At 28.8% G+C, this 13,633-nt stretch overlaps 1 protein-coding gene across 1 annotated transcript; it reads left to right on the forward strand.

The window, feature by feature from the left end:
- The first annotated feature begins 260 nt into the window (after positions 1-260).
- On the forward strand, positions 261-10,364 carry LOC127289532 (uncharacterized). Its single transcript, XM_051317515.1, has 10 exons — positions 261-401; positions 2,274-2,471; positions 4,495-4,831; positions 4,896-4,951; positions 5,861-6,203; positions 6,827-7,072; positions 7,412-7,492; positions 7,609-7,644; positions 7,768-7,803; positions 10,132-10,364. Exons 2-10 carry the CDS (start codon positions 2,298-2,300, stop codon positions 10,362-10,364), a joined length of 1,542 nt encoding a protein of 513 aa, XP_051173472.1. The 5' UTR covers positions 261-401; positions 2,274-2,297.
- The last annotated feature ends 3,269 nt before the right edge of the window (positions 10,365-13,633 follow it).

Consider the following 13,633-nt stretch of genomic DNA (forward strand, 5'->3'; position numbering starts at 1 on the left):
CTTAGGAGAGAGAAAGACAAGAATGGTTTTTCCAAAAGTCGTATGACCGTACCTTTAGTCATCCAGATGCTTCAAAAACAGTTACGTTTTCTGCAATCGAAAATGCGATGTTTAAATGGCGTCAGAAGGTTTTACCGTTATCAGTGAACTCGCTATCTTCTTATGTAATATTAATAAATTCTAACAATTGGAAGCACTTACTGAACTACAGAACTGGAATAATGAATATTTCGCTTGTAGTCGCTGATGACTCTTCTCACTCAGTGCTTTTCATTGATCCGCATTTCGTTCGGGAAGTATCAGTGAAGGGAAGTTTTTATTTAGATGCAACATTCAAGGTTGTTCCAAAAAACTGTGGAGCAGAACAGTTTTTAACAATACTGTCTAGGAAATATAATACAGTAAGTTATCAGATTTATAGATTTTATATTTGTTATATAACAATTGTTATAATACATAAAATAACCCAATAAACTATTATTCCATAAAAGTCGTAAGTACTGATAATTACAGATCTTCATTTGTAAACTATTGAGGTCACGCTATTTTATTATAGGTAAATAAAAATGAGTAGATTCTTGAAGAAACTGTTCAGCAGAAATTAGTAATTTAAAAAAAATAAATTTTTAAGTTTTCTTTAAATTGTTAGTAATTGAAGGTACTTCGTTTAACAGAATTTTGATTATGTGGAAAAGTAATTAGTACTAATTTGTATTTTCTTATTTAAGAGAAAATTTAGTTTTTTATAAACATGATTTTTTCTTTGATATAAAGTTTTTCAGAAAATTAATTTTTGCGCATATTTAACTACGATATTGGCGATTCAAACAGCTACACTAGCGCCACAGTTGAACTAATTTAGGCGTGACTCGCTCTGTAGCACTCCATGTGTTTTAAATTATTTTTTTTTATTTAACGCTTAAAAATTATTTTACAAACGCAATAAAAATATCAGAATAATTAAATAATTTGAAATAAACTGTCACAACAGAGACTGCTTTAGAGCGAGTCACGCCTAAGTTAGTTCAACTGTGGCGCTAGTGTAGCTGTTTGAATCGCCAATAAGCTCATAAGTAGAAATAACGGTTTCCGATTTAATACATTTTTCAATTCTAGTTAATAAAAAAATTTTGGTTTCTTTGCTCGAAATTTTGATTTTTTCAAAAAACGGTTTCTGGTCAGCGTGTTTTTAGAACAATCAATAGTTTCTGATTTACGATACTTTACAAGTGTAGTAAAACAATGTTATTTCCGGGATTTTAAGTTTTTTCAAAAATATTTTTTTGTACAAAAGAATACAAATCGAGAAGAATTATGTAATTTTTTTTAAATTTTACACTTCTGGTCTAACTTTCTGGACATAAATTCCATTGTGCATCTTTTTCTTAATAGAAAAATTTCCTTCTCTTATTGTTCTCGAAATAATGAACACATTGCTTTTTTCAAAACGTAAAATTTAATTGCATTTTACACAACATAGTTTGACAAGTGAATTATGAGCAATAACAAATTTTTAATAAAAAAGTTTTTTATTAAGGACTAAGAAATTTTTTTGGAAAGTAACAATTACAAAAAAAGTATATGTGATTTCACTTATACTGATTGCTTAAAGCTGCTAGCAGCTGATCGTTTAGTGCGCGTTATCTGTCCTGATGATAAACTCAACAGGACATTTTAATGATTTTTATCAATGTAATTATGTCAACAAATAATTAAATTTCGTTTGTTATTAAATACTGTAATTATTATTATTAACAACAAACAAATAATAACGATATTATAAATATGGGGAAATTGTATGTATCAACAATCATAGGGATTATGTTGTTCGTTTATCTCGATTGTAGAGCTTCTTGTAATTTTATATTCAAGAATTCCATGAAATTAACAGGATGTCCTGATTCAAATTAACAACATTTTTAGGAAATAGGAAACATTGATGGAAAAAAATTATGAACTGACAATTCTGGAAAATGTAAAATTCGATAAAATCTTGATTAAATGAAAATTTGACGAATTAAAAATGAAAGTCTAAACAGATTAAATTAAAATTCTGTTAAATGAAAATTTTTGATTGAAAAATAAGTTAATTTTATGAAAATTCGATGTAATACAAATTTTGTTAAGTAGCAACTGGTGGAAATGGAAAACTTGATTGTATGCGAATATTTTGTTAAATTAAAGTTTGCCGAGAAAAATTTCTGTAATATATAATATACAACCCTGCAATTGCTATAAATAATGAAACTATTTGAAAATATTACATTTTTCAGGGTATTCCGTGTATATGGGCTCTAATGGAAAAAAAGAACACGGCTGCATACAAATCAATTTTTTTAGCAATTAAAGGTCTCATTCCAGAATTTGAGATTGAGGAGGCTCATATTGATTACGAAAAAGCCTTAAAAAATGCTTTAGTACAAGTATTTCCAAATATAAATGTACATGGGTGCTTTTTCCACCATAAGCAAGTAAGTTAAAAAAATTGTAACTGATGGGTGAGACTGTCAGAAAATAAGCGATTTGTAAGTGGTCTTTTTTAAAGATAGCGTGTGAGTCTGTGGTGTCTGCGCTTGTGCGTGTAACTCTGAACGGCACGGCGCTACCGCTAAAATGGTGAGCGCCTTCACAAAAATTGCAATATCTCTGAAACTAATCAAGTCATTTTCTTTTTTTAAATGTAAGGTAAAATCCTAAGGAATCGTTACATGTAAGTTAAAAATTTTTTAAATCAGTCCAAATCAACTAAAAATTAGTTCAAATTTTTTTTTAAATTTTTTGGGTGAAATTTTTTTTATATAATATTAAATTAAACTACTTATATTTAGGTATATTGTCTGTAATTTTTATTAAAATCCGTTTGGCAGTTTCGGAAGTATAGGATAAAATAATGCAATGATTTTCAAAATGGCGTAGAGGGCATAATTTTGAAAAATCTTTTGGGGCTTTAAACTATCTCATCTAAGACTATTAATTCCCCAGTTTCAGAGAAATCGGAAGACCACTTAGAAATCGCTTATTTTCTGACGGAGTCTCACCCTGTCATGGAAATTCGATTCAGTATAAGTAAAGTAAATAAATGAAATGCTGCTAAATAGAAATTTGATAATTTGGAATTTAACGTTACAAAAATTCTTATAAGTTTAGTTCAATCAAATTGGTCGAATATGCTTTACACAAACTTGCCATGCATACTTGCACAAATAAAACATTCAGTTACTTGGCACAAGCTTACATTGCAAAGTTACTGCAAGTATATTGTAAGTTTTTATGCTGATTAAGTAATTGAATGGTACGTTTTCTGTGATTCTTGTTATTATGACAGACTATAATAGAAAACGTAATTAATATTATTAGATATGTTAAATAGTAAATTATTATATTTTACTTTTTCTATATGCTTAAGGTATCACATCGGCACTAATCGGAGTCAAAAGTTTGTAGCTCGCATTACTACTTCCCGCACTATACTTTCGCCCTCAACTCCCTATACTCTCAGCCTATACTGTACCTACTTCTACAAATACACTCGTACACGTATACCCCACACTAGCAGCGATTGGAAGGAATAGGAGGTTTGACAACGTCGCTATATGTCTCGCTTTGACTACTGTGGACTACTGTCTCTCTCTAACTAATGTTACCATCCTGCGATGTTGCCACATCAAAGTGGCGGGTGTGCTATATATTGCAAATGACGTCATGAAATAGAATTTTTAATTTATAATTACAAATAAACGGCACGGTAAATTATAAATTTCTTTGTATATTTTAGTTCCAAATTTATTCGTGAATTCAACATTAGTTTTTGAAAAAAATTTATAGAAAACTTCTGATGATATTTATGAAAATGTACTTCTCCCCCATACATTAGTCCCGTCTCCCATGCAAAATAAGCAACTTTGATTGCTAATATCTCTGGTTTCGTACGGCGAAAATTCTTCATATTTTGCAAATTTGTCAAGAATGATAATAAGAACATATGGTAAAATTTTCAAGAAAATTTATAGAAAACGGTTTTACCGATGTGATACCTTAATGAAAAAAATTAGGAATGATTTACACTATAATTTATAACAATTAATTAAAGTTTTTATTTTCCCGTAATTTTATGAATCTTTATATTACTAACGTTGAATTTTCTTACCGATAAGCTTCTTGTTTTCAATTTTAATTAAATCATTAAATAATTTTAAGGATTTGATATAACTTATTAACGTTTCTTTATTCGATATCTTTCTTCAAAGATGAGAAATAAAATTTGTAAATATAAATGGGAGATTCTCGACGTAGCACACAATTTAGTAGTGGGTCGGAAAAAATATTCAGAATTTTATGCCTACTGAAAAACACTCGCGTTTTAATGAAAAAGGCCGTACCATGACGCATAAGAAAAACTAATTTTTCAAACAATTAATTAACGATTTTCGTTCTATTTCATATTCATGTCCATTTATTTTTACTGAACTAATATTACTACTATTTATTCCTAAGGCTTTATTTAGATATGCTCTCAAACTGAGATTAAAAAGGACTTTGCAGTTAAACGAAGATGCTCGACATTTATTGAATCTAATTATGTCCTTGCCTCTTTTACCTGCGGATATTATCAGGATCACCTACCAAGAAATTCGTGATTCCTCATCTTTACGTCTGAAACGAATATTTGCATCGTTTTTCAAATATTACGAAAAAGAATGGCTTTTAAAAGCAACGCCACAATTTTTTAGTATATTTATGCTAAATAATCGAACTAACAATTCCCTTGAAGCGTACTATAAAGTGTTAAAAGAAAAATGTGGCATTCATTCGACTATGTGGGCTTTCAGTGGTAAGTTTATGTATATTATTGACCAAGTAAAATAGTCTGCAAAATGTCTGCGAACTTTTTGCAGAATGTCAGGGGATTTCTGTCTGCAGACATTCTGCAAAAAGTCTGATCATTCAAAAAGTATGAAAAAACTTATTACTTATTACTTATACAAATATATATATATATATGTCTAAAATGTTTCAGAAAATTTAATTCATGTACAAGAAAATTACAAAATGGATCTAAAATCATTACAATTGGGGAAGACAGTGCGCAGACTTTCAAAAACCAAAACTAAAATGAACCAAAAATTATTACAGAATGCGTGGATAATTTTTAACCAACCAAACGGTTTTACGCCAATAGAATTTTTAAAACATGTTTTAACTTTCCAATCAAATATTGTCGATGCATATTTAGCACTTTATTCTAATGAATAATCTTTTTTATAACGCACTTTTAGAGATTCACGATATATATCATATAAATTTCAGTTTAAGAAATTTTTAATTTAAAAATTTTCTTCACACTACTTTTCAACACTTTCAGTTTCATAAGAACTTTATTTATAAACGTATAATTTTCCGTTCTTTAAAACAAAACACGAAAAATAAAGATAATTCTCGACAAATTTTTATATTATTCAGTTTGTACTATCACTTGAGTCAAACAATTGATTTGTAATGGCAGTCTTTTGGAGTACACTAAGGTAGTGTATTTTTACTGTATTTATTTATTAATTTGTTTAACTATTATTTTTTTTATCACTTTCTTGTCATCCATTTTTAGAAAATAATTTAACTTTAGGGTCTTGCATATAATAATATATCAAACTATATTTACCCTCATTTCAATTCCCCTTTCTTCTTTTCATATCACACACTTTTCCATATTTCTGTGCCATTTTTTATCTTAAATAGTTTTAAAGAACTGTGATCCCTGTATTTACCTACCACTTTAAAATTTGGTCATTTTGTATTCTTTGTTATTTATAAACTACTGATTATTTTAAATTTATAAAAAAGAATCGTTTTATTTTATTTATAGGAAATGTACAAGCTGATAATTTTGTTAAATTTGGACACACAGTTTTTATCGACGAATGAAATTGAAGTCAAAACATTTCTCATGCGAATTTTAACGTTACCTCTCTTGCCACCAGAGAAAATTGAAAGTGCCTTTAATAATTTAAAAAGAAATTTAAGCGACGAATGTTTTCAATCTATTCTTTTATTCGCATTAACTTTCGATCGTGAATGGATTAGAAGAGTTACCCCCAAAAGATTCTCAGTGTACAGGGACTTGCAGCGTATATCACGAATTTTTGAATTGTATTCTTGCCGCTTACATACACTTATGGGATCATTCCCTACACCATGGGATTTCGTGAGTAAGTAAAATATTCAGGTCAATTATCGCAATAATTTTAAACAAATTTTTGTACTTACCTCAAAATTTTTATTTTAAACTAAAGTCCTAAAAATTAGTTATAATTCGACATCTAAAGAAATTTAATAATAAAAAAACATAAATAAAATGGATAAAATAAGCTTAATAATTATTAATCGATCACAATATTTTAATTTAATTTAATTATTTGATTGTTGGACATTCCCACGTGAACAATTGAATTTTTGTCCGTGTGTTACCAAAAATTTCAATTAATAAATAATAATTATAATAATAATAATTTATTCCAGCCTTTTAGCTCAAAAAACGGACTTGGTTTACATAAAAAATTTCATTTAAAAATCGCTTAAAGTTCAATTAATTTCAAAAATCTAAATTGTAATTTTTTTAAAAATTCAATTACTTTTAAAAAATATTATATAAAATTATTTGATAAATTTTTTTCAATTCAGCAAAATTTAATTATTTTGTGAACTTCAACAAAATAATTTGAAATTCAATTATTATTAAAACTTTCAACTGTAAATCCTTCAAAATTCATTTATTTTTAATAATTTTAATGTTGTGAAATGTTTTTTACAATTTTATTTTTAATATTTACAGAGGGAATTGTCGTTTTGCAAAAACAAAGCTATGCAGATTATTTAAAACTGGTAGACAACATCACTGCGGATATTAAAAGTAGAAAAATCTGTAATCGATTATTGGACACATCATTAAAGAGAGCATGGAATTCATTAGAGGATGAGACAATTTCTGTAGAAGAATTTTTGGAAATTTGCAGCAATACAAATTCAGAACGTAGAATGGAATTTATAACTGCGCAAATTAATGAACCCAGTGAAGAGGGTAATTTGATATTAATTGATGATAGTAAGTAACACTTAATATTATATTAAAAATTTTGAAATCCCCTTGAATTGAATTAAATTAATTGAATGGCAGATTTTATTTAAAAAAAATGTATTTTCTTATTTTTCATGTATATGTTTCAAGATAAAAATGTATGAAAAATCACTCTTTCCTTAAATAAAATTGAGCAATTATGCGACCGTGATTCTTGATCAAGATTCATGATATGATTAAATTGTCTATAATATAAATTCACAAATTTTATTAATTTTATGATAATTTCTACTAAAAAAAATTTAATTACTAAGGTCTTATTTTTTTTTAAAAAAAAAAAAGATTATGCTGCAGTCTATCCATCCACAATTGTAGCTGCTGAAGATGATGGAGACGACATGTCGGAGGAAGAAAATAATGTTGGTACGTATTAATAATTTTTTTTAATTCTTAAGTTCACTTTTAATTGAATTTTAATATTTAATTTAATTGCTTTGTCTAAAAAAATAGTTAAAAAATGATTTAAAAAATATTTTCAGATTCCTTGGAAAGTAACAGCAGTGAAATTGCTGAAGGTAATGACAAATTTTAACTTTTCCAATTTACAAATATTTTTTATTTTTGTTTCTTGTATTATAATTCAAAACAGAAAAAATATAATTAAGAACTTTTAATTATTTTTTTTCTTTATTTTTTAGATCCTTTGGAAATTAATATCAACGAAAATGATGCAGGTAATGAAAAATTAAAGCTACCCTCAATTGAGGCCTCGGGAAGAAGAACTCACCGAGCGCTCCGACACATGCTCCAATGCCAGTCAGAGGTACACTGAGAGAAGTTAAACACAGATTTCGTACTAAACACACGTTCAGATAGTGTACCTAACCTTTCGAGCAACATCGGTTCTAAATTGTATCGCAGCTGCGCTTTTTGGTGGACAGATACTGTACTAAATCGTTTGTCCCACAAGTTAGGTCAGAATCAGTACTCAATTGGCGCTGCTGCTGTTCGATTTTAGTAAGGCGTTGTCCGCAGTGGCGAGACAGCCGGTGTCGCGAGACATTAGGATATTTCAGACAGCTGAACTGACTGTGCTGGCACTTCTGGTCTGAAAGTCAAGTTTTATTGTGCTTTAACTTTTCAATATGATATATACGTTTTTGATGTACGAAATATCGCTATACTGTTAATAACAGTTTCAAGATATTTTAAAAGTTTTATTTCCCATCGGTATAAGTGATAATATATAAAAATTTCCGGAATTTTCTGAAGGGTTAAATGTTTTGAGTCTTTAGTATTTAAGTTTCCTTCAAAATTTCCAGAGCACTATGAATTATTGTTCAATGCATAGGATTGTACATCGTCATTACCGAAAAATGCTGTTTCCGCATTGGCGAGACACTTGTTGTCGGCAGTGGCTTTTTTAATCTAATAATATTGTACATGTCCTAATGAATTTGATATAATTTTTGTACGTTTTGTCGACAATATTTTTCATAACTATAGTTTAAATTGAAAAAGATGAACAGGAAGAAAAGCTTATATGTTTTTAATAACTGTGACATGGATTAGCGGCTCACAATGAGAAAAATATTTGCCTGTATTTTTATGATTGAATGAAACAATATTATGATTTAAAGGCATCAATTATTATACTCTTTCTCTTTGATTCCTTTGTTTTTGTGACGTTTGAACGATGAAGACTCTGATTTTAAGATTGTGTCTCGCCACTACGGACGATTTTTTATGTCGGTAGTCGCGAGACATTATCGTAAATCGGCAATAACTTTTTTTTCCAATATCTGTTCTGTAACTGCATAACTTAAATTTGCAGTATAGAGTCACACCTATCCATGGATATATATACAGACTTGATGATCTTGAAAATGTGAGTGCTATAACAAAAAAACAAAACGTGTCTCGCCACTACCGACTCTCCCTTACTGCGTCTGTACATAATTGTGGTACAATATCTGTCCCTCAAAAAATGCAGATGTTGCGTTAAACTTCTCTCAGTGTATAAAATAGTGAAAAAAATTTAAATTAAAAATTTTGATTTTTAAAACCTACTACCTTATAAAAAATTAAAAGGCGCATCTTTTTTTCCTCTTATTTTTTTTGTACAACGTATATTTTAGTTAATAATTAAGAAAAACCGACGAATTAAAATTCTCAAAATTTATTGAATTTTAAAACATAAATTGTTGTATCTTTGTTAAATATTGTTCAATTTAATTTATATTTGGTATACACACGCCTTTAGATCCACTGAAGACGAAAATATAATGAAAAATAAAAAATATTATAATTATTTTATGATAATTAATTTTAAAAAGAGAACGGTCTATAATAGCGTTTTTAACCTTCGCCAACAAAAAGTATGCGAGGAACTTTAAAATTGATCATACTTCCAGTAAGACATTTGTTTATTATTATATAAAGAAGTTTTCTGGAAAATTATAGATCAATTTGTTCCCGGCAGATTTTTTTTCTGCGAAGGTCAATAAAACGCTATTATCGACCGTTCTCTATTTACAATTAATTATTATAAAACAATTAATTTTTTTTTATTTTTCATTATATTTTCATTTTTAATTGACTTGAAGGCGCATGTATACCAAATCTAAACTAAATTGATAAATATTTAACGAAGATACGACAATTTATCTTTTAAAATTAAATGAATTTTGAGAATTTTTATTCGACAGTTTTTCTTAATTATTAACTAAAATATACGTTGTACAAAAATAATCAGAGGAAAAAAAGATGCGCCTTTTGATTTCTTATAAGGTAGTAGGTTTTAAAAATTCATAATTACTAATTTTATTTTTTTTTCACTTTTTCATACCTCTGACTGGCATTGGAGCATGTGCCCGAGCGCTCGGCGAGTACTTCCCGAGGCCTCAATTACAGATATTCATCTTTTCTATAAATGATTCAAATTATCAAGCTTTATTATAAAAAAAATTGTTATTAATTTAAAAATTATTTTGACCAAATTTCAATAAATAAATAAATTCTTTTACTCTTTTTAAAAAATAATATTTCTTATTTTTTTACAGTCACCGACGAAAATAATTCTGAGACGGAGAATGAACCAAATTCAGATGAAAATAATACGCTCCGTCAGAATGTTTGCTGCATTTGCCGGGATCGTTCCTCAGTATTTTGTTTTGTCCCATGTGGACATCTTAACATTTGCGATGGTTGCCACGAGCAATATTCTACTTTGCCAGAAAGGCAATGTCCAATGTGCAGAGCAGAATATACGCAAATCATAAGAGTTTTCATGTAAAATTGAAGAAAAATTTGTATTATAGGGTCATTCTATTGTATTTCACCTGAAATACATGTAGCCGCAACGACTTCAGGTGAAATATAATGTTCCTATAAAATTAAGAGTCTTTTCGAAATATTATATTTTTTAACAATACCACAGTCCTGCAAAAATTTAACATAGCCATTATCGTGAATTTTTTTGTACTATTTCTAAGCTTCAAAACCAATTTTTGAAAATTGTTTTATGATTTTTTTTAAATGTTGCAGGCCTGTATAATTCATATATGTTTTATAAATAAAAAACAAATGACATAAATAAAATCATTATTTGTAAATTTATTTAAAGCAATTAACCTGTTTAACAATAAGAATCATTGATCATGAGGCCTAATTTCACATTTTGAATTCAATTTTTAATTTTCACACATTCAGAATCTAAATTCGTTTTTATTTTTTTTTAATTTAAAGATTCGAAAATACATAGAGTAGGGTTTAAATAGTTATTTTTAATTCGATTCATTCCACTTCCCAATTGGATAAAAAAATTGCACAGAATAAATTCTACCAACATCTTGTAAAAAATTAAATAATGTAAAATTACATATTAATCTTATTTAATGTAACTTAATTTTAATTAAATTAAATGAATTTAAGAAATATTAGAATGTTTTAATTTATATTGATATGCCATCAATTTGATATTTACAATTTTCTATTTAATTATTTCCAATAAATATCTAAAGTACCCCTGTCTTTTATTTATTAAATAAAGATTAAATGAGAACGGAGTTTGTGTTTACACGTTGAACCGATCGGACGTGTTTTTGACTCGCTCCGACCGTTGGTTTCTTAAATGTTGATTTCTGTCAAATCATTTTAATTTTACGTGTAATTAATAAGTGAAATAAATTTTGATTAGACTTCTTTTTTCTATATTTCTCCGTGTGTGAGTAGTGATCATTAAAATACTAACAATGGATTCGGATCCGGAAATTAAAATTTTGCTAATTTCAATACAAAATGAAGTGAAGCAAACTAATGTGAAATTGAACACTATGGACATGGATATTAAAGAGCTGAAAGTCTCAAAGGATCATCTGAAGAAGGAAGTTAAGCTGAACAAAGAAAAAATGCGAATTCTTGAAAAATCTAACATATCGCTAAGAGAAAGAATTTTGGAAAATGAAAAGAAACTCGATTACTTGCTGAATAAGGAAAGAGCCAACAACATTGTGCTTTACAAAGTTCCTGACTCACCAGACGAAAACAATGACTTACTCAATACAGTCAAAGGCATATTTATCAAGGCAAATGTCACGTTAGATGATAACAAGATTTTGTCGGCTTCAAGACTCGGCAATCGAGAGGGATCAAGACCAATTTTAGTCGCATTCGCTGATTATAAATCCAAATCCGAAATTTTTAAAAATGCAAAAAATTTTGGTGCACTGAAATTGGGCTTTTCTAACGATCTATCCAAGAGGCAAAGAGAAGAGAGAAGAAAGAATTATGAAATTCTTTTGAATTATAAAGAAAGTATGCAGAAAGAGGGGAAACAGGCAACCATCAAGGGTACCAAGATCTTGGTTGATAATACCTTGTTGACCTTGGGAGAGGTTAAATCAAAATTAATATTTGACGAAATACCTGAGGTTCAGTTCAAGGTTGGAGATGACTCAGACAGTGATTGTTCTTCTATTTCCAAAATTTCAACGGATAGTCGTAAAAGAGGAAGGAAACCAGGAAGCAAAAATAGAGTGGACAAAAAACAAAAGTTTTTGAAGCCATCTTCTACAGCAGTAGACATGAAGACCTACTTCAACCCCAAAGTTGACCCAGGGGGGGAGATGAATGACACCCCACCCCTGAAGAGTACATAGCTATCTAAGGATCTTGCAGAGCCCCGAGTTTTGTTTTGGAATGTTAAGGGCTGGAATAATTGGACTGACTTAAAATCGACATTGAACGAGACAGATATTGTGTGCATCTCCGAAACCTGGCTTACTAATGCGCCGCTTAGTTGTTCACCATTCAAAGAGGGGACCATCTTCAGTCCTGCAACCAAAACCGCAACGCCTTTGAAGAGCCAGTGGAGGACTTCTCATCTGCTTCGACAACAGTAAATATAAGTCAGAAACAATTAAAGTTACTAAGGAATTTATTTTTGTCAGATTAAAAAATGAGAATGTTGACATTATTCTGGGAGCGGTTTATATTACACCAGAAAAAAATATTGATATATTTGTAAAGGAACTAGATGAAATTTTTACTTTAATTAAAAATATATATCCGAATTTGCCCCTAATTTGTGGAGGGGATTTTAACACCAGAATTGCCAATCTTAATCAATTAGAAGATGAAATGCTCCCAGAAGGTGTCAATATTTTTTGTAATAGGGAAAATAGAGATGATTTTTTAAATAGAAAAGGAAGAGTTTTGGTCGACTGCATGGAAGAGAATGGATGTTTAATTCTTAATGGAAGAACCCTCAAGGACTTCCCGGCTAATTACACTTATACTAGTAATGATAAAAAAACTGTTATTGATCTAGCTTGGATTAATTGGAATGCAATTAAAGAAATAAAAGAATTTGAAGTACTTCATATTGTTACTAAATCAGATCATTTTCAAATATCAATAACCCTTACTAGTATGCATAAAGTAAATAAATTGATTAATATTGGGAAAAAAACAACTAAATGGAAAGATGAGTTTACAGAAGAATTTATAAAAGTAATGGATTCGACTCCATGCAGTTTCCCCGACTCTTCTTCGATTGCTCAATTGGCTGATAATTTAATAGAAATCATAAATAAAAATGCAGAAAAAGTAGGAATGATATCTGTTTACAATGCAAAAAATGAAATGTCAAAACCGTGGTTCGATCGAGAATGCGTAATAGCAAAGAAGAATCTTAATTTATTTCTCATTAAATGTAAAAAACTTAATTTTGAAGAAAATTTGTCGTTTGAATATAATGAAAAGAAAAAAATGTACTTTAATATTTTAAAATCTAAAAAAAGGGCTCATAAGTTTCATACATTGGATTTGCTTGCTTCGACTAAGGATTCTGGAACTTTTTGGAAAATTGTTAATAATTTTAGATGGAAATTTGGTCATGTTGATAATATCAATTTACAGGAATGGTTTGAGTATTTTCAGAATTTTTTGAAACCGGAAATTGTTAATAGTGAATTGAAGATATGTGAATTTCAAAACAAAGTGTCTAATTCCATATTGGATGCTACAATTGATTGTCACGAAATTATATCGGTAATTAAAAAA

Source organism: Leptopilina boulardi, unplaced genomic scaffold (genome assembly GCF_019393585.1).
Source record: "Leptopilina boulardi isolate dan_hultmark-lab unplaced genomic scaffold, ZJU_Lbou_2.1 LbouV2_44, whole genome shotgun sequence".
NCBI classification, from domain to species: Eukaryota; Metazoa; Arthropoda; class Insecta; order Hymenoptera; family Figitidae; genus Leptopilina; species Leptopilina boulardi.

Excerpts from the sequence above, each read along its gene's own strand:
- LOC127289532 (XM_051317515.1), top strand. The coding sequence starts at position 2,298 with ATGGAAAAAAAGAACACGGCTGCATACAAATCAATTTTTTTAGCAATT. Across the intron at positions 6,204-6,826 it reads TACACCATGGGATTTCGTGA|AGGGAATTGTCGTTTTGCAA; the intron begins GTAAGTAAAATA and ends TAATATTTACAG. Across the intron at positions 7,073-7,411 it reads TAATGAACCCAGTGAAGAGG|ATTATGCTGCAGTCTATCCA; the intron begins GTAATTTGATAT and ends AAAAAAAAAAAG.